The sequence below is a fragment of the Juglans regia genome, chromosome 15, assembly GCF_001411555.2.
Source record: "Juglans regia cultivar Chandler chromosome 15, Walnut 2.0, whole genome shotgun sequence".
Classification (NCBI taxonomy): Eukaryota; Viridiplantae; Streptophyta; class Magnoliopsida; order Fagales; family Juglandaceae; genus Juglans; species Juglans regia.
Genome location: NC_049915.1, coordinates 3406293 through 3429786, shown reverse-complemented (window position 1 = coordinate 3429786; position 23494 = coordinate 3406293). Strand labels below are relative to the sequence as shown.

The 23494-nt window shown below is 35.4% G+C and overlaps 5 protein-coding genes across 10 annotated transcripts; 3 read left to right on the top strand and 2 right to left on the bottom strand.

Moving 5' to 3' along the window:
• The first annotated feature begins 5477 nt into the window (after positions 1-5477).
• On the top strand, positions 5478-5876 carry LOC109008804. The gene has a single exon (XM_018989036.1). It carries the CDS (start codon positions 5478-5480, stop codon positions 5874-5876), a length of 399 nt encoding a protein of 132 aa, XP_018844581.1.
• Positions 5877-7660: 1784 nt separating this feature from the next.
• Positions 7661-8035, top strand: LOC109008805. Its single transcript, XM_018989037.1, has one exon. The coding sequence runs from the start codon at positions 7661-7663 to the stop codon at positions 8033-8035; it is 375 nt and encodes a 124-aa protein (XP_018844582.1).
• A 317-nt stretch (positions 8036-8352) lies between these two features.
• LOC109008862 (K(+) efflux antiporter 6-like) lies at positions 8353-16367 on the bottom strand. 3 transcript variants are annotated; one of them, XM_018989112.2, is made up of 20 exons: positions 15991-16367; positions 15762-15805; positions 15162-15220; positions 14933-15011; positions 14657-14718; positions 14490-14565; positions 14296-14370; positions 13678-13749; positions 13510-13593; positions 13063-13131; positions 12869-12946; positions 12604-12692; positions 11927-12023; positions 11786-11839; positions 10859-10954; positions 10320-10508; positions 10154-10231; positions 9805-9849; positions 8931-9045; positions 8353-8840 (listed from the first exon to the last, which is right to left on the bottom strand). In XM_018989112.2, exons 1-20 carry the CDS (start codon positions 16268-16270, stop codon positions 8815-8817), a joined length of 1767 nt encoding a protein of 588 aa, XP_018844657.1. In that variant the 5' UTR covers positions 16271-16367; the 3' UTR covers positions 8353-8814. The 3 variants fall into 3 exon arrangements, with proteins under 3 accessions (XP_018844657.1, XP_018844658.1, XP_018844656.1); XM_018989113.2 differs by having other exon boundaries at positions 8353-8862; positions 8956-9045; XM_018989111.2 differs by having other exon boundaries at positions 8956-9045; positions 15991-16366.
• Positions 16368-18640: 2273 nt separating this feature from the next.
• Positions 18641-22025, top strand: LOC109008863. Of its 4 annotated transcripts, none has more exons than XM_018989115.2 (7): positions 18682-18742; positions 18825-19004; positions 20101-20171; positions 20251-20288; positions 20371-20880; positions 20957-21047; positions 21659-21974. In XM_018989115.2, exons 2-7 carry the CDS (start codon positions 18863-18865, stop codon positions 21743-21745), a joined length of 939 nt encoding a protein of 312 aa, XP_018844660.1. In that variant the 5' UTR covers positions 18682-18742; positions 18825-18862; the 3' UTR covers positions 21746-21974. The 4 variants fall into 4 exon arrangements, with proteins under 4 accessions (XP_035541990.1, XP_018844660.1, XP_018844661.1 ...); XM_018989116.2 differs by having other exon boundaries at positions 18692-18710; XM_035686097.1 differs by having other exon boundaries at positions 18641-19004; positions 21659-22025.
• Positions 22026-22273: 248 nt separating this feature from the next.
• Positions 22274-23284, bottom strand: LOC109008806 (non-functional pseudokinase ZED1-like). Its single transcript, XM_018989038.1, has one exon. The coding sequence runs from the start codon at positions 23282-23284 to the stop codon at positions 22274-22276; it is 1011 nt and encodes a 336-aa protein (XP_018844583.1).
• Positions 23285-23494: the final 210 nt, after the last annotated feature.

The following is a 23494-nucleotide window of genomic DNA, read 5'->3' as shown; positions in this document are numbered from 1 at the left end:
GGGTTGCAAAGGTTTTTGTGTGGAAGGCAATTACAAATTGTCTACCAACAAGAAGGAATCTAATGAAAAGAAAAGTCCTAAAAGAGGCTTTATGCCCAGTCTGTAAGAGGATGGATGAGTCTGTTTGTCACGCTTTGTGGAGTTGTTGTGGAGCAAGTGATGTGTGGGGTTGTGAGAGAAGTCCAGTGCAGAAATGACCCTGCTGTGAAAGAGATATGTTGGAGCTGTGGTCAGAGTGGAGTACAAAACTGGCTCAGGTTCAGCTGGAAATAATAGCTGTGGTTCTGAGAAGAGTGTGGTTAAGAAGGAGTTGGGTGGTTTTTGAGAATAGTTTTGAGGATCATTCTGTTGTTTTTAACCAAGTTGTTGAGTGCTTACTAGATTTTTGACAAGCTCAGTGCAGACAAGGCTCTGGTCAGAGTCATGGGGTTGGAATTAGTAGAGCTACTAGATGGAAATCTCCTGTGGGGGAGACTGTTAAAGTAAATTGGGATGCAACATGGATGATGAATGATTATAGATGTGAGATTGTGATTGTAATTAAGGACAACAGTGGTGAAGTACTGGCCTCACTGTGTTGTCCAAAACAAAACTTTGTTGATCCTGTTGTGGCTGAAATATATGCACTGTGGAGGGCAATGGAGTTCTGTGAAGAATTACAGTTCAATAGGGTGCAACTGGAGGGAGATGCTCTATTTGTAATTGAAGTCGTGAATAAAGAGGAAACCTCATGGGAGTGGAATGAGCAACTGATAGATGCAGTGAAGACTGTGTTGAATAACAGAATGCATTGGGTTGTCTTGCAAAAAGTGCTTTACATGTAAATGAAGAGATAGTGTGGATGGGGGATTATCCTCAAGAGATTAGGAAATTGGTAGAAGTTGATAAAATTTGTAACTCATTTGATTCATGAATAAAATATACAGTTTTACTTCAAAAAACAAAAAGAAAATTACAAAAGATTATTAGCAAACATAATTTTAATAGTTTGACAAATTTATACATAATCCAATGTGTGGATGTATAAGAAATATATTACCTAAACTAGCAAAGATGGCATTTCTAACAATGTTTTGAATACCGTACTAGACGCCGTACCGATCAAGGCACTTAAATGAAATATTTCAATACCGGTACCGTTTCGTGTACCGTTTTGGGAGAGTCAATATATGAATAAATTATATATAAATATAAATATATATATATATAAATTATAAATAGTCTAGTCTGAATTGTGGGTAAAAAAATGAGTTTGTAGTTTGAAAAAATGAAAAAAAGAAATTAAAGGCCGAAATATAGGCCGATACGAAATATATGTAATACATGTACCAGACCAGTGGCCGGTACGGCATATTTCGGCCGTACAGGCTGGTACTGTATTTAAAATAGTGATTTCTAGCTCAATTTTAACTACAAATTTAGAGAATCTAATGCTAATGATCAATAATATCTAAGGTCTCGTTTAGATACAGAAACACTTTCAATCCATCTTATCTCATCATTATAATTTTTTCAAATTATCATACAAAATATAATAAACAATTCAACTTTTTCAAATCCTAAAATAATAATAATATTAAAAAATAATATTTTAATAATATTTTATTCAACTTATATAAAATCATCTTATCTCATCTCACTATCCAAACGAGCATTAAAAGTATTTTTTATTGACTTAGCCAATGATCAATCATGATGGATTTTTGCTACAGTTGTTCAACAAATATGTAAGAAATTACACTTTAGGCAAGACAATTTTAATTATTATTTACTTGTTTTCTCCGATGGTCATTTGGGTTGAGAAAATAATATAAGAATAACTTAGCCAACCTTATTCCTAATTCAATGTGGGATGAAATTGATTGATGTTAGCTAAAATCACATGGATGTCTTTTTTAATTAAATTTGGCTATAATTATGCACAAGTCAATAGTAACGCTCTTAAGACATGTAAAACAATTTATGTTTTCTGTTTTTAGGAAAGTAACAAAACATAAGGAAAATTGTTTTCATTTTTTGGAGAACAGAGTGATCACTGTCTTGAAATATGCAAATGGTATTTGAATCTGCTAAAACTTAAATCTCAACTATGAGGATTTAAGTGATAGAGAAATAAATATATAAAACGAGTCTTGTAATATTTATTGAACATTTAACGTTATCCAAGATATTCATTCAGATGGTCATAAATGTCATGTAATTTGTTTTATGTGTCTATTTCTCTCACACTCTAAATCCTAACGTTTGAACAAAAATTCTAAAAAGTTTAAATTCATGCAAATGCATGGGATGATTTTAAATTTTCCTAAATATAATCACATAATAGCACAATCAAGTCATTTTCCCCCATATAAAGAAATTCAAATAGTTCAATGTATAATATAATCCTTCTTTCTTAAAAAAAGTAAAAAAACACACTTGGTCATCGATTATACTATTTGTAATATAACCAACAAATTATAAAAATTATACCTGAACCTCTCTTTGTAATTAAAACATAAATTGTAATGTTTTCATTATTAAAATATGACTACTATGCAAAAAGATGTGACGTGAAGAATGTAAAGATCCTACAAGGAGGCGAGGATATAGAATATGGATGGTAATAGATGACATGTCATAACCCATGAACTTAACACAAGCAAAACACAAAATACTCTGGATTTGAATTTAATATAAATGAGTTTGAGTCCAGACGAATTGACCCGATAAGATATGATAATTAGTAAATGGGTTAATTGCAGAAAAATTCGTGAAACCTGCAATTAACTTTTATAATACGAATAAATTCTATTTTTAGATTCTATAAATGTTTAGTTTTATATTCCTTTATTGTTGTTTGAATGTAATATTAATATATTTGCCTACTTAATATCTCAAACTATTAAACTTTTTTTGTCAATGTAATTTTATTTTATGGAAATATTAGTTTTTTTTATATTATTGATTTGGATATTAATTATAAAATATTTTATTATGAATATAATTATAATTGTGAATGATTTATATACTTATTATTGTATTATATGTAAAGTTATATTAATTGGGCCAAAAAAAATATATGGGGAAGCTTAAGCAATTTATATGAAACAATTTAAATAGGTTAAGACGAGTTAAACGGGTGATATCCATGTTAATCCAATAAAAGTTAATCGTTAAACAAGTTATGCGAGTCGTTTCATATCATCCATTATTAATATGGGTCATGTTAGGATTTTGGAGTCTAACTTGTTTAATTAAATAGATCGTATTCGAATTAATCTATATAGTCTAATACTCAACCTTGATATGACATGAATACGACCTGCGAATACAAATTGACACCCCTAATTTAGAAGCGCAATGCCAATATTAACTAAGATAATGAAAAATTCGATTTATGTGACAATGTGGAGTATACAATCCCCAACGTGTCTAATATGACAAGAGTTTTTTTTTTTGGGTATAAGATTCAAATTTTTAAACTTTAAAATTCTTAAGATATCGATTAATAAATTCTATCATGAAAACCACATCCATTTTTGTACCCAACTATGCATCTTTTTCAGACAATTTAAGAACAACAACTTAATAAGATGTTTTAGGGAATTGAGAAGAATGGCTCCTCTTTCATAGAGACTCTCTCTTGTCTACGTACAAGTGGTTCATTTCTAGCTTTCCATTCGTTTTTCTCAGGGACTCTAATAGTATCTTGATCCCTTACGAAGATGGAGGAAGAACTGGAAGATCTGTAAAAGCAATTATCACTCTCAGAAAAGGAAAAGGAGGAAGTCCTAGTGGAAACTGAGATACTGGAAGAGACCATCACAAGGGGGAAGAAATGCCTGATTATCTCCCTTCTCATGAACCACCATTACAATAAGGAAGCACTGAAGCCAACGATGCGAAAGATTTTGTGACTGGTCGAGAGTATTTACCTTTACCTTTAGAAACCTGGGGCCGACAATGATTTTGGTGGAGTTTGAGGATTGCAGAGATAGAGATAGAATTCGCTCAGAAGGTCCTTGGTCTTTCGATAAGAATCTGATTTTGATGAAGGAGCTAGAGGGCGAATTACATGTAAACCAAATAAAACCAAACGAAGCCTCATTCTGGATTCATCTGTATGATTTACCTCTCTATGTAATGAATGAGAGAGTTGGGTAATTGATAGGTAAAGAAGTGGAGGAGGTCAATGCAGAGTAAGGTGAAGCGACATGAAAGGAATATCTTAGAGTCAAGGTTAAAATTGATATCACAAAACCATTGCTGCGTGGAAAAAAAGATTAATCTAGAGAATCTTGGTACAAGCTAGGTTCGATTTGTATACGAAAGAATGCTGAATTTATGTTATGCGTGTGGAATGATAGGGCACGACTATAAAGATTGCGCCTTGTGGAAGATGAAAGAAGAACACTTTGAAAAAAAGGGCTTGCCTTTCGGGCAGTGGATGAGAGTGGAGAAAATTTGGTAAGATGGGGGGAGAAATAGGATTAGAAACAAAGAGAAACTCAAAATTCACCACTGGTGACAGAGCGTAGAGCAACACCGAAGGCAATGGTGGAGGGTGGTACATTTCCAAAAATTAAGGATCTAATCAAGTATGTTAAATCGAAAGACACTTTGACAGAGTCCCAAAACGTTATAAAAGAGATATAGGATAGAAACTTGTCTGTTTGACTAGGAACTGTTGGATCAGCATAAAAGTTGTCAAAGGAACGAGGAGGCTCAGTTACACAAAAAGGGGAAGGAGTAACATGTCAGCGAGATATGGTGGATTTAGGAGATAGGGCCTTGGTGGAGTGCCTCATAGCCCAATTTGTAACCCAACCCAAGCAAACAAGAGGCATAAAGTGGCAGAGGATCTGTTGTAGTGCCACAACCAATACCCTCCACAACTCAACAAAAAAGACCAGAAGAGAAGAGTGCTATGAGGGGAAGAAGATCCCTCTAATCTCCAACAAAAAAACTCATAAGAGAATGAAAGTTGAGAGTACTGGTAAGGGAGCAACAAAGGAGATATTGGCGGAGGCTTGTCCCCAGCCCCGCTGGGGGCAATGAAGCTGATAAGTTGGAACTCTCGGGGGGCTTGGAAACCATCAAGGAGTCTCGATCTTGTGTTTCTACAAGAGACAAAACTGTCAATAAGGAAAATGCAAGCACTGAAATTTAAATTGGGGTTTGATTATTTTCTAGCAATGGAGAGTGAAGGAAGGAGTGGAGGACTTGCCATGCTGTGGCAAAATAAGCTCAACCTAACGGTTAAGAGCTACTCAAAACATCATATTAGTGCCTATGTAACAGAAGTGGAAAGTATAAACCAATGGGTTTTAACAGGGGTGTATGGATACCTAGACACATAAAAAAGAGAAGAGACATGGAGCCTGCCGAGATCTCAGAAAGAATAAGAAAATAAGGCATGGTTGGTGTTGGGGGATTTTAATGAAATACTAAGTGGAACTAAGAAAAGAGGTGAGAGAGAGAGACTTGAAAGACAGATGGATGCATTTAGAGCATTGGTGTATAAATGCCATTTAAAGGACCTAGGTTATGAAGGCGTCCCTTATACTTGGTTTAATAAAAGAGGACCCCAAGATAGTATAAGTGAGAGATTAGACCGATGCCTAGCCAATCGGAAATGGTGTAATCTCTTCCCATATGCTAGTGTCATCCATGGGACAGTAGCTCATTCTAGCCACATCCTCATTATCTTGCACCTGAATGGTGGAAGCCACAGAAGGAGGGGAAAAAAGCCCTTCAGGTTTGAGGCAATGTGGGTAGAGACTGAGGACTATGAGAAAATTATAGCAAAATCTTGGAAGGAAGATACAATGAATGCTGACCTTGAGACATTAATGGACAAAATAGATTCTTGTAGTAAAAGTTTGATAGCATGAAACCATCAGGTTTTTGGAAGAATCCACACAAATATAAACCATGCCAGAAACAAACTTGAGCAACTGCAAACAAGCTACCCAAATTATATCAGAATTGGTGAACAAAAGGCAGCTCGAGCTAACTTACAATGCTGGCTAGAGAGAGATGAAATTATATGGAGACGAAGATCCAAATCCCTATATTTGAGAGAAGGCGGAATATCAAATATTTCCACTATAAAGCATCTCAGTGGAAAAGGAAGAACACCATTGTGGGTGTTTTGGACGAGGCAAGAGTATGGCAAGTAGAGGACAAAAGAGACAAAGTGATCCTTGAGTATTATCAGGACCTCTACACAACATCCAACCAGTTGGATGAAATGGAGTTCTTGGAAGGACTAGAAGGTAGAGTCAGTGAGGAAATGAACCAAATGTTAGACCAAGATTTCATTGATGAAGAAGTCTGTAGAGCTTAGCACCAAATGAACTCCACAAAAGCTCTTGACCTCGATGGAATGGCACCTATTTTCTACCAGACATAGTGGAAGATTGTTGGCAAGATAGTAACTTTTGCAGTCTTGAAAGCTCTAAACACTGGTATGTTTCCTAGCTCCCTAAACCATACTTATGTCACTTTAATTCCAAAGAAGAAAAGGATTGAGAGGGTTGCAGATTATCGACCAATTAACTTCTGCAATGTGGCTTACAAACTATTGGCAAAGGTGCTGGCCAACAAACTCAAGTTAGTTCTCCCACAAATTATATTTAGCTCCTAGAGTGCTTTTGTTTTAGGAAAACTAATCACAGATAATATCTTAGTAGCTCATGAGGTAGTTCACTTTTTAAGACAAAGGAGAAGGGGAAAAACTAGTTACATGTCCATCAAGCTAGACATGAGCAAGCAAGGCTTATGACAGAATAGAATGAGGCTTCCTTCAAAGAACAATGCAAAAGTAGGGGTTCTATGCAAAGTGGATGGACCTAATCATGAGATGTATCAAAACTGTTTCCTTTTCAATTCTAATAAATGGGGATCTTAAAGGACCTGTTACTCCTCTAGAGGATTAAGGCAGAGTGATCATTTGTCACCTTACATGTTCCTTCTTTGTATTGGAATTATATCACACTATTGAAGTAGGCTGAAGTTAAAAACCTTATAACATGCATCAGGGTCTGTAGGGGGCTTCACGTATTAACCATTTATTTTTTGCAGATGACAATGTCTTGTTTTGTAAGGCAACAATGTAAGAAAATGCTCATATTCAAAATTTGCTGGAGAACTATGAGAGAGCATCAAGCCAGAAGGTATTGAAGGTAATCTGGAAGATGCATATCCCCTATAGAATCAAAATTTTCGCTTGGAGAGCTTGTAAGGAAGGTCTATCCACCATAAACAACCTGAAGAAAAGGAAGGTGCTTACTGATATTTTTGCCAATTTTGTTGCAAGGAACCCAAGGATCCAATACATGCTTGTCTTATGCCTTCAACTAGAAGAATGCTAGAGAAACGTCCCACTGGCCTCATTTGTTAATGACATTGAGAGAAACAAAGGCTTCTTGGAGATTACTTATCAGATATATGAAAGGGGTTGAAACTCGAAAGGAAGATCTAGAAACATTTATGATGATGGCATGAGGTTTCTAGTATAGAAGGAACCAAATGGAACATGAAGGAAAGTTCCCACTTCCAGACCAGGCACTGGAGCATACTGTATCCCTGTTAAAGCTGCACTAGGAACTGAAGTTGAGGCCCAAGAAGAAGGATCAATCTCCCATTTGCTGGAAAAAAACCTTCACCAAGAGTGATGAAACTCAATGTTGATGGGGCTGTCTTCCAAGACCAACACAGGGCAGGGGTGGGCATCATTCTTAGAGATGCAAATGGGGAAGTATTATTGACTGCAAGCAAGAAGGAGAAGGAAGTCAATGATCCAGCAGAAGTAGAGTTGCTGGCAATGCTGAGAGGCTTACAACTATGCCCTCCCTTGGGCATCGAGGAGCTTATTATGGAGAGTGACTCATTACTCATGGTGACTCAGGTGCAAGCGGTAGAAGAGTATTGGTCCTTGCTCGGCAACATAGTCAAGGAAATAAAGCTACTCATGAAAAGATTTAGAAGATGCACAATTCAACATGTTGGACGTATGGGGAATGTAGCTGCTCATAAATTAACTAGATGATATCTCCATTTGGTGGGGATCTTGCCTTGAGTTTATAGTTTATACAACAGATTGTATGGATGGATGAGCGTTTGTAATAGTTTGTTTGTTTGTTTGTTTGTTTTTTTTTTATTATTTATTATAAGTCGTTTGTAATAGTTTGTTATTCAATGAAGCTCCTTTAACTATAATTAAAAAAAAAAAACAAAAAAACTTAATAATGGAACAATCAAACCTTGATTTATAATATATTCAAAATTCGAACTCGACTCAAAATCATCTGTGAATGACAATTTCACTTTTACGTTCACAAATTGCAATCATCAAAGAGAATCTAATAACAAAACAAACAAGCCTGGATACATTTTTTGAAATCATCTATGAACAAAAATTGCCACTCTAGATTACAAAACTGAAACTATGTTACATTTGAAAAGAATAGTTCTCCACAAATAGGTCATGCAGTGGAGACAGGTGAATCACAAATAAAGAAAGCTTCAACTGTTAGTCCTTTCAGCAGTTAGATTACCTCTTTCCCGATCTTACAATTCCTCAACTCGAATCGATTCGTTGATCTTTGGTCAAATCAGTAGCAGGCAACAGCGATGATCATGGAAAAAGCTTTTGTATAGTGAAAGAAATGTAATAAACTTCACCAGAGTCTGTTGGAAAAGCGAGTGCTATAGTACAAATGTGTCCTTTAAATCATACTGAAATTGCTTTCAGTTCATAAATGTCATGAATCATGAGGTCCTTGGTCGATCAATATAGCACGCTGCTTTGCACTTTCTGACCGGAGGTTATCTCCTTTTAATCCTATCTGAATCTGGAAATAGGGAAAAGGAAAACTATTCAAGATTCATTAGGAACAATAAAAACCAGAAGGATATGAGAAAATTTGTAATTAGAATATGACCTTTTAATTGTATACTAGTAAATACCTCAACAGAGCTGTTGAGGGAGAACCACCGTACCAACACACCAAGGTGAACAACAGCAGGAATTAACTTGAAAAGCAGAGGAGTTGTCACCTGGAGAAGTTTTTGTGAATGATCCACTCAGATAAAAGTATGGTTATAGTAAGGAAGATCATTACTGCAGCCATGATCATATTTATCATTGACATATATGAACAATTCCAAGCTTCAATTGCCTTCCTGTTTCTGTAAGATTGTGTCACATCAGCATGCCCTTATCATTTCAATGCAACATGAGAGAACTAAACATTGCCTTGTTTGTTTTTGCAGATGAGATGAGATGAATTGAGATTAAAGTTAAAAGTTGAATAAAATATTGTTAAAATATATTTTTTTAATATTATTTTTATTTTGGTATGAAAAAGTTGAATTATTTATTTTATTTTGTACAAGAATTTGATAAAGGTGTAATGATTAGATGAGATGAGATGAGTTAAGAGGAGTTGTGAAAACAAACGAGGCCTTAAGGTTTGAGTTGCCTTTTTGTCATCATACAACCTTTTCTTATTGGCTTCAGGAAATTGTTATTCCATCATCATTCATGGCTTGGGTTCCAGTAAAAAGAAAAGAAACTGCTAACTCATGTAAAAGCAGGTAATGGATCAGTTCACCAAACCTATAAAAAGATGAAACACACAATGCAGACTTGTTCCAGTTTTAGTAAGAATTGTTTATATCTGATATTACTTTGTTATTCATCAAACAAAAACCGAAATGTTGAGGAAAAGACAAATAAGGTACATCCTTAGCATGCATGGACTCCATCAACTACAAAAAATATAAGCTAAAGCATAACACAAAATAACTCCATACCAGACTTAGAGCGGTAGTTCCAAGAAGCAACAGGTACACTTTCCCCTGAAAATGTTTAAAGTTTCAGCTCTATAATAGCTTATATTTTCCACCTACTTTCTGGCCAGAAGTTAAAGACCTGGCAAACAAGGCCATAGTAATATATGATGGACATTAGTGCAAAATGGGAGCACCTGACATGTTTGCTCTCCAAAATAATCCTTGCTAGGAAAATTCTGGAGAGCAAACATGCTAGTAGAATTTTGGAGAGCATACATGTCTGGTGCACTCATTTTGCGCCAATGGCCATAGCTAGCAAGGGAAATTTTCTGCAAGTATCAGCATGAAAAACTGAGACTGCAACACTAACCTCAACTAGATGCAGATTCGAAGCACGACTGAGAAGAACAAAAGCAAATTCCCCTATCTGTGCCAAAGACACTCCAACCTATACATGTACCCAAATTCCCTCAAAAAATAAAACTTTTATTTTTCCAAAAGAAAAAGGTAAAACTATTGTGATATCAAAATCTTACAAGAAGAGAAGTTTTGTTGTTATAACCAAATCCCTTGACAACAGTAGAAATTATGATTGTCTTTACAACGATCACCAAAATAACAGATGCTAGCAATATATCCACATGGTTCCAGAGAAATTGAACATGGATCAACATTCCAATGCTAGCGAGGAAAAGAGCCGCAAAAAGATTGCGAATGGGTTCGATCTGCAGAGGTAACAAAATTTGATGAGGGATCACTCAGAGCACAGCCTAATAACCACCCTTGAAATGTTTACTCATAAGACGTACACGTGATCAACAGTTTTTTTACAAAGACAAATCAAAACATATTGCATATCACAAGACTTTTGCATGATGGTTGTGCAGTCTATAGTACAGGAAGGGGGGGGAGGGGGTGGGTGAAACCGCCACTGCTACAGTTGGGAGAAGATGAAAAATGTAAAAACTTGGGGGGGAGGGGGTGGGTGAAACCGCCACTGCTACAGTTGGGAGAAGATGAAAAATGTAAAAACTTGGACGCTGGAAGAATAACAAAATCAAATAAAAAAGTTTACTTGTTCTAGTGTGTGTTGAGCAAGATCAGTTGTTGATATCATCACTCCAGCAGCAAAGGAGCCCAGTTCTAGACTTAGCCCCAGCTTATCACTACACTGAAATCATTAGAAAAATTAAACAACAGTTGCATGCTTAGGGTCTATTATAGTATATGCAAGAAAAACAAGTCCATTCAAAAGCAAAATTTTGCTAAATTAAATATTACATTGAAGCAACCAACACTAGTTAACAAGGAAACTCTGACCATAGCCTTTTATGCCATCTAATGCACCACCGGTAGATCCGTTCTAATCCTTTTAGATTTTCATTTGTGGGTGATAATGTCAGAACATATGAATATACTCTATACTTTATGCATAGCAGACCAAGACAATCACAAATTTTTAATGGAAGATTATTCTTGGGGTGATATTTAAATAGAATAACCTGATGCAGCATCTTTCAACCATCTGAGATGAAGCCTTTTCCCATAGGCTTAACCAATACCACACAATTCATCATTATAAGACAATACAACAAGTTTATAATTCGAATGTTGCAATCCATTGGCTTAAATGTTTGAATCACCATGAAGAAGCAGGGAGCAAGTACTGATGGTGGGCTGTTTTATATTTATTGGAATCATGGAAGAATATCCTATTGAGTGTAAACCTTTCCCTTTCTTTTGTGCCAAGATGAATCAAGAAATTGAAATCCTCACTTTCGCATACCACCCTTACTAATGCATAGAAGAAAGCAAATGAAATTAACATCCTTTTAAGGTAACCACTATCAAACTTCTTGATGATGTATCCATGCATTAATGAGCCTCAAACTCTTCTTTTCCAAACCTAAAGAAATTTAAAATTTAAATGGAATGAATATAGATGACTGTCTTAGTGAAAGCAAGAATTCCAACAGAAGAAGAATTGGGAAGCAAAACCAACCCAGGCTACAAGCAAGCAGAATGCAACTGATGCCAATTGATACAGTTCATTGGTCTGCACAGATAAAAATAAAATTATAGAACAGATAACAGTCAGTCAGGTTTCTATCTCTGACATTTTGTAAAAAACAAATAATCACACCTGTGATGATAGGCTTATCATGAGTTTAAGTAACCAGGGAACACAGGTACGGGATAATACTGATAGAACAGCCAAAAATGTAATTAACATCACCAGCCTGGAAAAGAGAAGAAATAAGATGTTATAACATATAGTACTCGGCAGGGACAAAGATGAACAAAATGATAAAGTAAACTTCTGAAAAGAAACAATCTATCATCACTGTACTAACTCCCACCCCTGGCAGTGTCAGTTCATCAAAGCCAGATTTTCCTGGGCCATTTACTCTTCATATCTACATGTAGTATCATCATCTCAAGCAGAAATACCTCTTTCTTTCAGCTTTGCTCACTTGTAAAGAATCAAAACATCTTATCCAGTTTAATGGAAATAATATAAAAGTAGTTAGTTCCATTTCAGTTGTATATAATCTATCAAATATGTAAGCTTCACATTACTTGGTATGTAGTACTAAATAGTCCTATTTGTCCTCTTCAAAATAAGATACACTTTATTCTTTTTCTTTATGTACTGTTACAGAATAAAGTGCCAGCGATGCGCTTCAACTCCTTTTGCTATATACTAAATAGCAGAAACACATCTTCTCTTGAAACATTTCATATCAGACACATCGACACTTCTGAGACACAGAGAAAGAAGGTTGAAAACGTGGAGAGTTTCACAAGTTCATTACTTACACTTTAGTCATGGACATCACTCCTTGAAGGACACCAGAAGTCCCTCCCAGAACTGGAAGCAAAGCAAACAGTAAACCCACGGCACAGTCCTGGAGGGCAAAAAGTTTTTAAGACTGAAAGAGTATTTGAGAGAAGAAATTTAGTGACCACATCAATTGTTTAGTACTAGAAGGAAAAAACACTGACAAATGAATTGGAGTTCATGGAAAGAAGATTGCTAAAGAAAAAAACTAATTAAAGAAAATAGGAAAAAGCAGCTAAATACCTGCAAAATAAGGGTGCCGATGGTTACTTGGCCATGAAGCGCATTAGTAGAGTTTTTTTCCATCAGAAACTTCAATACCTGTGTCCCAAAGAATAAAACCTCACCATTCTGGGCATTATCCATTATCCAACCAGTAGATAGTTGTAGAAGTCAAAGCACACGCATTCAAAAGACAGATTCACATAGAGCTTTACCACTGCTGTTGAAGACATTGAAAGTAATGCGCCAACAAATACCCCCTCGGAAGCTTTACCACCAGACAACTGCAAAAAGATAAGTGCAGCTTTGAAAGTCAGAAACATCATATAACAGTCTGTTTTCGAGAAAGATATTTGGAACTTAACAACACTGGCATCAAACATCCATTTGAGCTGCGCAAGCACCATACAGTAAACATTTCCCCTTTTTTGTTCACAAAACCTAATAACCACCCTAAAAACACCCTACTGCTTTTACACTTGAGCCAAGCCAAGGGGCTCCACACTGAACTGTTCTGATTGCTTTGAAAAGTGTAACTCTTCAGGTATTTGCAGTATTCCCAATTTAATTAAACTCTTACAAGGGAGATCCAGTGCAAGCAGTTTTTACAAGTAGAAAAGTACAGAGTTTCATGACAATTCTGTTAGAATCTGTAGGCATACCGAGGCTGTAATACCACACAGGCACATAAACAGGAAAATTTGTAGCAGGCCCCCTAGAACAGCAACAGCTCGAACAACTCGAAGCTACAATCACACAGTAGTAAACTTTCAACCACAATTTCACTAAAATCCAAAGAAAGCGAAGCAGGCTAAAGAACAAAATTTGACCTTTGTTGTGGAGAACTCCAGGCCCAGCGCAAAAAGAAGAAAAACAACACCAAACTGAGCCACTGTTTCAACCTATGTGCATGCAGTAGTGAAAAAAGTAAGTGGCATGTAAAAATATTTGATAGAAGGATTGATGCATATGAAATCTTCACCAGAGAGGAGAAAGTATTGGTGCATTCACTTGTAGACTACATGTGTAATTGAGCTATGCCAATTTTCGTATCAATCAAATTTCTTTTACTTATCAAAAAACAAATTTTAACAACAATGTCAACAAAATGCATGATCTCTAGTAAATTTCTAATGCGGGCACATTGAAATGGGTTCTAGAAACCTAAATAAATGCAAACAACCAATCCAGAATAAGTGATAGTCTAGGCTTTAACTAGGTTTTAAAGGAATCAATACCATGATGATCAAAATGATTGTTAGATAGGTCAATTAAATCACTTCCATCATTAGATATCATTCATTATCCATGGCAAATGAGGGGATTACTAGACCAAAACAGTACAGTATGATGTTGACTCGTTGAGCAAACAAACCATCTTCCAGATTTTTTGAGGAGGGAATAAGAGAAAACAGGGCCAATAGCTTTCAAAGGAAAAAGCAACATACCTGAACCATTTCGCTGACAAAGTTAAATCCTCCAGGTCCAATCAAAGATCCCGCAAGCAAATATCCAGTGATAACCTGAGAAACATACAGCATGATCAACAATAATATCAGATAATTGGTGCAATATAACACATGAAACAGATCCTAACACTGCACTTTGCCATGTATAAAGCATATATCAAATATAATCAGACCGGCTGTCCAGCACAAGCAAAGGCAATGCCACCACAAGTTGCTGAGACAATAACAACTACCAAATCCGATATCAATCTACAAGGAAATAAGTAGAAAATCTTAGATAAGCTTATAACGTACATGCAGAAACATAACTTGCAAAACTATTACAAATTCACAAGATTACCTTATGTCTAGCTGCAGAACTGGATATTTTGATTTAAAATTAGATATGATAAAGACATTGTCCTGGAAAAAAAGCACATAGATCATTCATCTATAACTAAACTGATTGACTTGAAACGGGAAAGGAGTTCCTTTTTTAAGTTGTTTATCAAAAAGGCCATATTTTTTTCAATAGGTAATCAAAAGATTTTATTCATTAGAAAATAGGCATGGCGCTAAGTACACAGGACGTATACATGAGAAAAAGAGCATAATTTTTTTTATGAAGCAATCTTACCTTTCGATCTATTAGTGTTGGTGTATCTTCGGCTCTATTATCAGAATCGAGATTAAAAACATGATGCAGTTGGAATGACCTAAAAGTTGGAAGCAACAATAGAAAGTGAGGAATGCGGAAAATGCTCATCTTACAAGTGATGAATTCTAGTGAGAAACTAGACATGAATCCTCAAAAAAAAATTTTTACAAGTAACATGAATCCTCAGATTAAAAACAGAAAGACATACTTTTCCTCCTTTGTGTCATTTTTCTTTGGCTTAACTCTGGCTACAGTTTCCAGAACTGCCTGATTAACACAAACAGATAAAGAAAAATCAATTCAGCAAAAGTTTCATGCTAGAATGGGTACAGAATGATAATCTTAAGCGTCTCCAACTAATTCTTTGGCAAGTAATAAGACTTCATTCGAAGGCACAAAAGAACACATGTGGTTTTTTGGCAACGATAATATATAGCATGCCAACTAATTAAGAGGCTGAAATGTAAAAAAAAATAAAAATAAAAATCGCATTTGAGAACAAGGAAAGAATCTATCATAAGAACGCAAGTGATATAAGCTACATAATTGCCAGCAAATCTAATCGCAATAATTTTTCATGAAATTGGAGCTGTGATGATTTAGATCTTATAGAATCTTTAATGAGATCAACATTTTGAAATGAACTACCAAATCAATTATCAAGTATTAAAGTCAATTGCCGCATCGTAGTTTATTGTATCTCGATTTGATTTCTCTTTTCGGTGTAGAGAAATGCATCTTAATAGAATATTTTAGTTCTTTCAAAGATTTTATCAGTAAAATTCTCAAAGAAAATGGTGCCACCGACCTGCCGTTCAGCAACACTGTTGTTGAAGCCTCCAGCATCAGCCGCTGCCAAAATAATCATACAAATAAAGTGAATCGAGAATAAAAAACAGTAGCTATTCTAAGCAAAAGAATTACACATTTCTTTTGCATTTCATGCTGGTTCTTCAGAAACCAAACAGAGAGAGTAATGCAAACCCTAACGAAAATGAAAAGAAGAGAGAGTGACTAAACAGCTTGGATCTGCTAACCTTCTGGCTGATCGTTCTCGGGGAATTCGTTGGCGAGGGCTTGATCAATCATTTGGGCGAAGCTGCCTTCTTTGGGCTTAGAAAGAGAGACATTAGACTGGGTGGAGTTATTGGGGTCGAGCCGATCTGAGTCGGCGAGTGAGGACGAAGGAAGTAGTAACAGAGCGGTGCAGAGAAGGAGCAACGCAGGTGCTGCCAACAAGAAGAGATTGATCTCCGAGGATGGATATTTCTTCGACATTGCAGAGAGAAGCTTTAAGCCCGTGGTTTGTGTTCGCATTTGTGTCCGCCCCGAGAGAGAGAGAGAGAGAGAGAGGTCTTGGTTGGTCGGAGTTCACTGAAATAGAATAACGAGAGCGAGAGAGAGAGAGAGAGAGAGTGGCAGTGGAAAATTGGAAATAGAAAATGGATAATTCCGTAATTTTGTGCTTACCGATTTACGATGGGGGAATGTACGAATACATTGGATTTTGTATTTAAGGTGTTTTAATATGTTTTCTAATGTTATAAGAGTTTTTCTAGCAATTTTCGGTATTATTATTATATATATTAAATATTTATTTTATTTTATTTTATTAGTTTTTTTAATTTGAATTATCAATTTCGAATTTCAAAAGCAGATATCTAAACAACACAACATTTTGTAATTTTTATTTTATTTTTATGAAGTCTTTTCGATAATATAACTTTAATGAAGCGCTATATTTTCGATAATATATAATTTTTTTTATAAGATATGAGAATATTTTTCATAAGATATAAATATATTTTTTATAAAGTGTAAATAATAACTGATAAAAATAATTTATATATATATATATATGTATATGTATGTGCGCGCATGGACATTGGGACCGTCACGCGATGGTCTTGCAAGTTGCAATTTTCTCATTTTCAATATATTTGCTTTATTTAGAGGGCCAATTGAACTTTTTTTTTATTTTTTATTCTTGAAAAAAAAAAGAAAAAAAAAAGATGAAAAAGAGCTTTGAAAACACAGCTGGAACAAATTATAAAAATTTTCACAATAAAAACTTGACAATGAAGAACATTTTTCAGAGCCTCTTGCCATACGACTTGTAATGGTTGACGAAAGAGATACTCCCTTGATGGTTGCTTGACGTGACCAGACACCTGAAATTCTCTTTATGGTTTTTTTTTCTTCTGTTCCAAATCTTAACAACACAACTAATTCGTAAATATATATTTTATAATAAAAATAATTTTATAATTTAATAAATCATTTTAAATCACATCAATTTATAAGGTTATTTTTATTGTAATTAAAATATTTTTTAATTCGTAATAAGTCATATCTATTTTATAATTTAATATATCATATCGAATCACGTTAATTTATAATTTATTTTTTAATAATATTATTTTATAGATCAAATGCTTTATCTTCAAGAAGTAAAATTTGAATATATAATTTGATTTGAAAGTTTTGAATTTACTACTTATCGTGATTCGTGAATCAATAGAAAATTCGATACACTATATTATTATTTCACTTTTATCTTATTAAGTATGATGTGTCACATTTATTATTATTAAATATTTATTTATTGCATGATTCTTCATCATCTAATAGTGATGAATGTGCTATATACTACTTAATATGATGAGATTGTGGTATATAACATTACTAAAAAAAAGTGAGATTTGAAGATTTAATTCATATTTTGATGTCCATCAAACTCTCATAATTGTTGGTTAATTTGGGAATTAATTGAAATTGATAATGAAAAACTTTAGATCCTGTTTGGATACAAAAATAGTTTCATCTCATCTCATCTCATCATTACAATTTTTTTAAATTTCAAAACAAAATATATTAAACAATTTAATTTTTTAAAGTTATAAAATAATAATAATTTTTAAAAATAATATAATAATAATAATATTTTATTCAACGTTCATCTAAAATCATCTCATCTTACTGTCCAAACAAGATCATTGGAAGCAAACTAATGAACAAATTTGTAAGTTCTCACAAGGAATCACTTCATGTTGGGGTACTCAAAGTCTCAAACCATCAAACTTTTAAGAATAAAAACTTCTTTTGTTACTTTGGTGACATTTTATCTTGCGCTGGTAGGACTACTACATATAACTTAATTAGTAAGGCTTTTTCTTTTTAGTATAATAATAATAAATAAAAAATTTAGTCATTAAAATATTAGAAATTAATATGCATACCAAATTTCATTTTCCTATTAATAAATTAACCAACTATACCATGATTGTGATAGATAAAACGTGTGCAATCACCATCTTAATATGTATATATAAATATATGTATGTATGTATATCAACATTATGTCATTAATATATATTTTTCTTTCAATAGAAGTAAACTTCTAAAAAGATTAAGATTCACTTAAAAAAAAATCATGAGAAGTTTTTTTTTTTTAAAAGTTTGAACAACTTTAAATTAAAAAAGTATTTTAATCACAAAAAAATTTTATAAAAATAAATTAATAAATTGACGTGATTTAATATAATAAATTATATTTTAAAATTATTTATATTATAAAATAAATTTAATATATAACATAAAATCATGTTTATTTATATTTTTTTTTATTTCATCTAATTTTTAATATTTTATATAGCATCAGCCCCATAGAAAATAGTTTCGGAATTTAAAAAGAATGAGACGTAGGTAAAGTTGATGGGAAGAGCAAAGCTGCAGTGATTCAGATCACTTTTCGGTGGTTCGACGATAGCAAGCTTTGAAAATATTTAGGAAATTTGAGGGAACTTTTCTCTTTATTTTGTGCACTGTATTCTCTGAATCGAATCCCACGAGCATCTCTCTTTTTTTACAGTCTCTAAACACAGACGAAGAAGAAGATAGAAAAGGGAAATGGCGGACAAGCCAAGCCGAGCACTGGTGTTGTACGGAGATGGGTTAGCCCGTTTCCTCCACCCATCACACAATCATCTCCACTCTCTCGCATCCAAAGCTGCCTGTGGATTCTTGACCCTCCCCAATGCCCCTCCCTCTGGTTTTTACTCTCTCTCTCTCTCTCTCCCCTTTTCTTTTCTTGTGCCCTCTAATTTTGTTTGAATTGATATATCAATCTCGTTCAACCATAAATGAGTAGCCATAGGTGTGATTCATAGATCTGCAATTTACAATTTAAGGCTATTTTGTTTTTAATGACGCATAAAAAAGTTGCTAGTCTATAGTCTTCCAAAAGAGAAACTTTGCTATTTCATTATGATCGGAAACCTTTTCATTTTGATAAAAATCGCCTCTTTTCTAAAATTCACTTTTAGTGCTTCTTTGTAATTCAACTCCATCGAATCCGTGAAAGAAAAAAAAAATGCTTTCTCTGTATTTGATGTGTGTTTAAAGCCTTCGATTTTGATGAACTGCATGCAATCTAGAGGGCCAGAACTGAATAGTACTTGCAAACTTTGGTATGTTAGGAAGCTTAAAAGCCTTCAGTTTTGATGAAATCCTTGCATTTGGGACGGCAAGAATGCTGTTAACTTGAAAGCACTCGCAAGGTTTGGTCCGTAATAGGAAGCTCATTTTTGGACTCCATGTGTGCAATCCAATCATATGAAGCTCATTTTATTGGAACTCCAAGGGGGTGGCTAGAAGTCACGAGGCAAACCGTATAAACCAGAGGTCCTGAGTTTGAAACTTCGCATTCACACTCGGGCGATCGGAATGAAGGAATTTTTCCTTGAATTATTCGAGGTGCATTGGCAAAAAACTCCTTGGAGAGAACCTTTGCACTCCCTAGGATTAGTCGGGATTTGTCCTGGACAGCCGATGCCCATCAAAGAAAAAAAAAAAAGGAGCTCATTTTTTTAGGCAGGCCGGTTTGCCATATTTTCCAATAGGCAGTTAGTTTTTTTAACCTGTTACAGATAGAAAGTCTATTGGTGCTGATAGTGCTCTTGGGGAGTGTAAGTTTTACATAGTTACCTTATAAAAAATTTACTTGTTTGCAATATTGTATTGCATATGATCCAATTTAATTCACCTTAGTTGATTCCATTCATGTTTGTTTGCATTCACTTCCTCAATTTACTATTAAAAGTTGTTAAATCTATGCTCGTTGAGATTGACTTGAATTTAGATTGCAGAAAGTGGGGATGAGAGAGTCGTGAGGGAGTTTGCGGTACTGCTGGATGCTTCTGAAGCTTACCTCGACAAGGTGAGGTCCCCATACTAGACACGTGACACTTCGGTTTCATGATGAAATATCATACATAAAATCTTCCCTTTTTGTCCAGCTTGGCAATGCCACTAACAGGCCAGCCATATCAGAGAGGTAGTCTTTCCTTCCGGGTTTTCTGTAGTTGTTGTCATATTTGTAATTAGAAAGTTTCAATCAACACACTTTTGAACTTCAGGTTCATGGGAATGAAAGCTGCTCTAATCACAAACAATCCAAGTTTGCAATTTTTCGGTGCCAAACTTGGCTTAACCGTGTTGAAATCTGATGACCTAGTAAAAAACCCATGTCTCCTTGCGGAACCATCAGCTGATGTTGTGGCATTGGAGTTTCTAAATTTGCTTGGATTTAAAGAAGGGAAGACACTGGAGACGAGTGAGTATGACATAGTTTTTGTGCATGTTGGGGATGGCGAAAGGGTAAATGATGAGAAAAATGAGGCTGTTACCAATGACATGGAGTACGTCAATGCTTTGGTGGGGGGTATAATGCAGATAGCCCAACCTGGATCCGAAATTGGTTCCCGTCTGCATTTTTCTCTCGTGATGAGCTACAGTGATGTCCCAGCCGACGATGAAGCGAACTTGTCAGTTTTGATAACTAAAGATAAGGAGGACGCTTCTATTTCAATTCTCTTCCCTCATCAAAGTTACACTATGAGAGGAGAGAATCCACGGAAGGATGTCAGGTGAGTAAAAATTTGATGGTTTCTAGCACTTCTTAGATCATTTCACACAGCTCTAGCTAATTTTTGGGATGAACAGGCATCACTGCCCAATGTTGATTGCACAATTGCAGTATGGCGTAACCCGCAAAGATATGGCAGAGGCATTCTCCTTTAAAGAATTTAATGAGGTAACTGATTAAAGTAATCAAACATTCAAACCTAATTTATTCTCATCTGCTAGTAAATGTTTTATGGATATCTTGTAGTAAGAAGTTCCACACTTTTACAATATATATAATATATTCCAAGCAGATGCTCTCTTACGTGTTCTTCAACATTGTGGAAATGTGATATGGAATAAGATGTAGTTCATATAAAGGTCTTGTACTTGTCATCCTTGTTTATTTTGTTTACTATCATGACATAGAACCAGCTGGATGCATATCAAAATTTATTGAACCAAGTGATACCGTGTGCCCACGTGCTCTAGCTAGATTTATACCCCAAAATTCTACTGCTTTTGAACGTCACATTGTATAAATGTTATTAGGATACAGGGTATTTGAGGTTATGCATATGGCTTTATCTGTACATTCATTCGTGGTTGCCATAAATTCTGTCTTAGCCTCCTTGAGGTAGTATTAAAAAGACTTCCATGCTGACGCAACTCTGGGAGACTCAAACTATCTTCAGTTCTAATTGGTCTTGGGTTTAGATTGGTTAAAATGTGGCTAAATGCTTTGCTATGTTGTATGTACCTAATAACTGCTTGTTCTCTGTTTTTCCTGTTCATTCACAGCATGGTGGAAATCTTGCAATACCGGCTGATAGGTTTCTGCATGAGGTTGCCTTTAAGCTTTGGAAGGCCCCCAAGTATGGAGCATGAGATATATTTATCAACAGTCCAGTTACGTGAGACAATATTCAAGTCCTAAAATATAGATCAGAATAACAGCTTCCTGTCCTGATTCTATATGCATTATAATCTGCCGATTTTTATTTTTTATTTTGGTAAAACCAGACACTGCTTGATGGGACATGTTTTTACGTGCTCATTTCTCATTTTCCTTCCTGTTGCCAACTAATGCAAGTGCTAGTCATTTGATTTCCTGACAGATTTGTCAATTTTCATTCAGTCCCAGATGTGAGCTTGGCTTAGAAAGCTATTCTGATGTTTGTGCAGTTGTGCTTCCATTTTCATCGGCCAAACGTGGAAAAATTTTAGCCTCCAGTCCAAATGGTAACATATAGATATCAAAGATTTCAATTGAAGTAAGCCTATTATGTCGCAATTCATAGAATATCCAACTGGGTCGGGGTGGTAAGAAATTAAGAACTGAAGAGCCTATGAGGAAATAATCATTGTGGAATCGACGTTTACATGACAATGTGTACGTAAAAAGGGAGAAAATAATCATGGGACAAGCCTATCAATCTGCCTTAGTTGTTTCGCAACATCAACCATAGTTGGCCTCATCTTTGGATCCACACCAACGCACATGAGAGCCAGCTGCAGCACTGCTTGCAGTTGCTCCATGTCTGTTCCTCCTGCTTTTGCCATGATTGCAGCATCCAGGATCTCATTTACCTGACGATTTCTCATGTACTCTTCCACATGGTAGTGAGTATCTTCCTCATCGATTGTTGCCGAGTGGAGGAGATCGATTGCATCTCTTCCCGTTAAAAGAACTAACAGAAGCATACCAAAACTATAGACATCAGTTTTCTCAGTTACATAGGAGGTATGAAAATAATCTGGGCATAGGTATCCCAAAGACCCAGAATATGGAACTCTTGCGCAGGTTTCACCCTCGGGGATCGTTACGCAGTCAAAAAAGTTAGACAATTTGGGAACGTCATGTTGGTCAAAGACTATAGCATGCACGGATATTCGCCTGTGGATTATGGGTCGAGCGAAGGCAGTATGGAGATAAGAAATTGCATGAGCAATGTCCCTTGCAACCCTTAATCTCCTTCTCCATGGCATAGGCTGACGTTGTTGTCGTGGAACTTCATTATCAAAGGCATGAATTCGATCGGCAAGAGTCTCGCTTGCAATAGACTCATGCACCAAAATGGGAAATTGGGTCTCGAGACAACACCCAATTAGCTTTTGAACATTCTTGTGAGCTCTCATCTTTGCAGAAATGACTATGTCGGTGAAGACATACTCGAGCGAGCTTAGATATCCGTTGTACTTTTTGATGGAGATGGTTCTTCCTTCAAGAGAACCCTTGAACCATTTACAGTAGTCTTCAGCACGCAGAACAATTTGAGGATCACAGTTATGTGTTGCAGATCTAAGCTCTGCATAAGAGAAACTACGGATGGGAACAGGCCTGCCATCACAGGCAGCAACCAACTTCTCCAAAAGCATGCTTCCATTCTCTAGAAAAGCCTTCTTTCTCCCACTTTTTCCATACATTCTTAAACAAAATGATCTCTTCCTTCTCCACAATCTGCAGTGCTGAGATTTTTTTATCCCCTTCCATTCCCCGACCGTCCACGAAATTAGATGGAAACTTCGTGGCAAGTGAACGGAAGCTTTCCACATAAATGCTCTGTTACAGTTCCTTCTGTAATTCTTGGTTGGTGCCTACCCGACCCATGGAAAAAAGGGGTTATTTTGAGACGC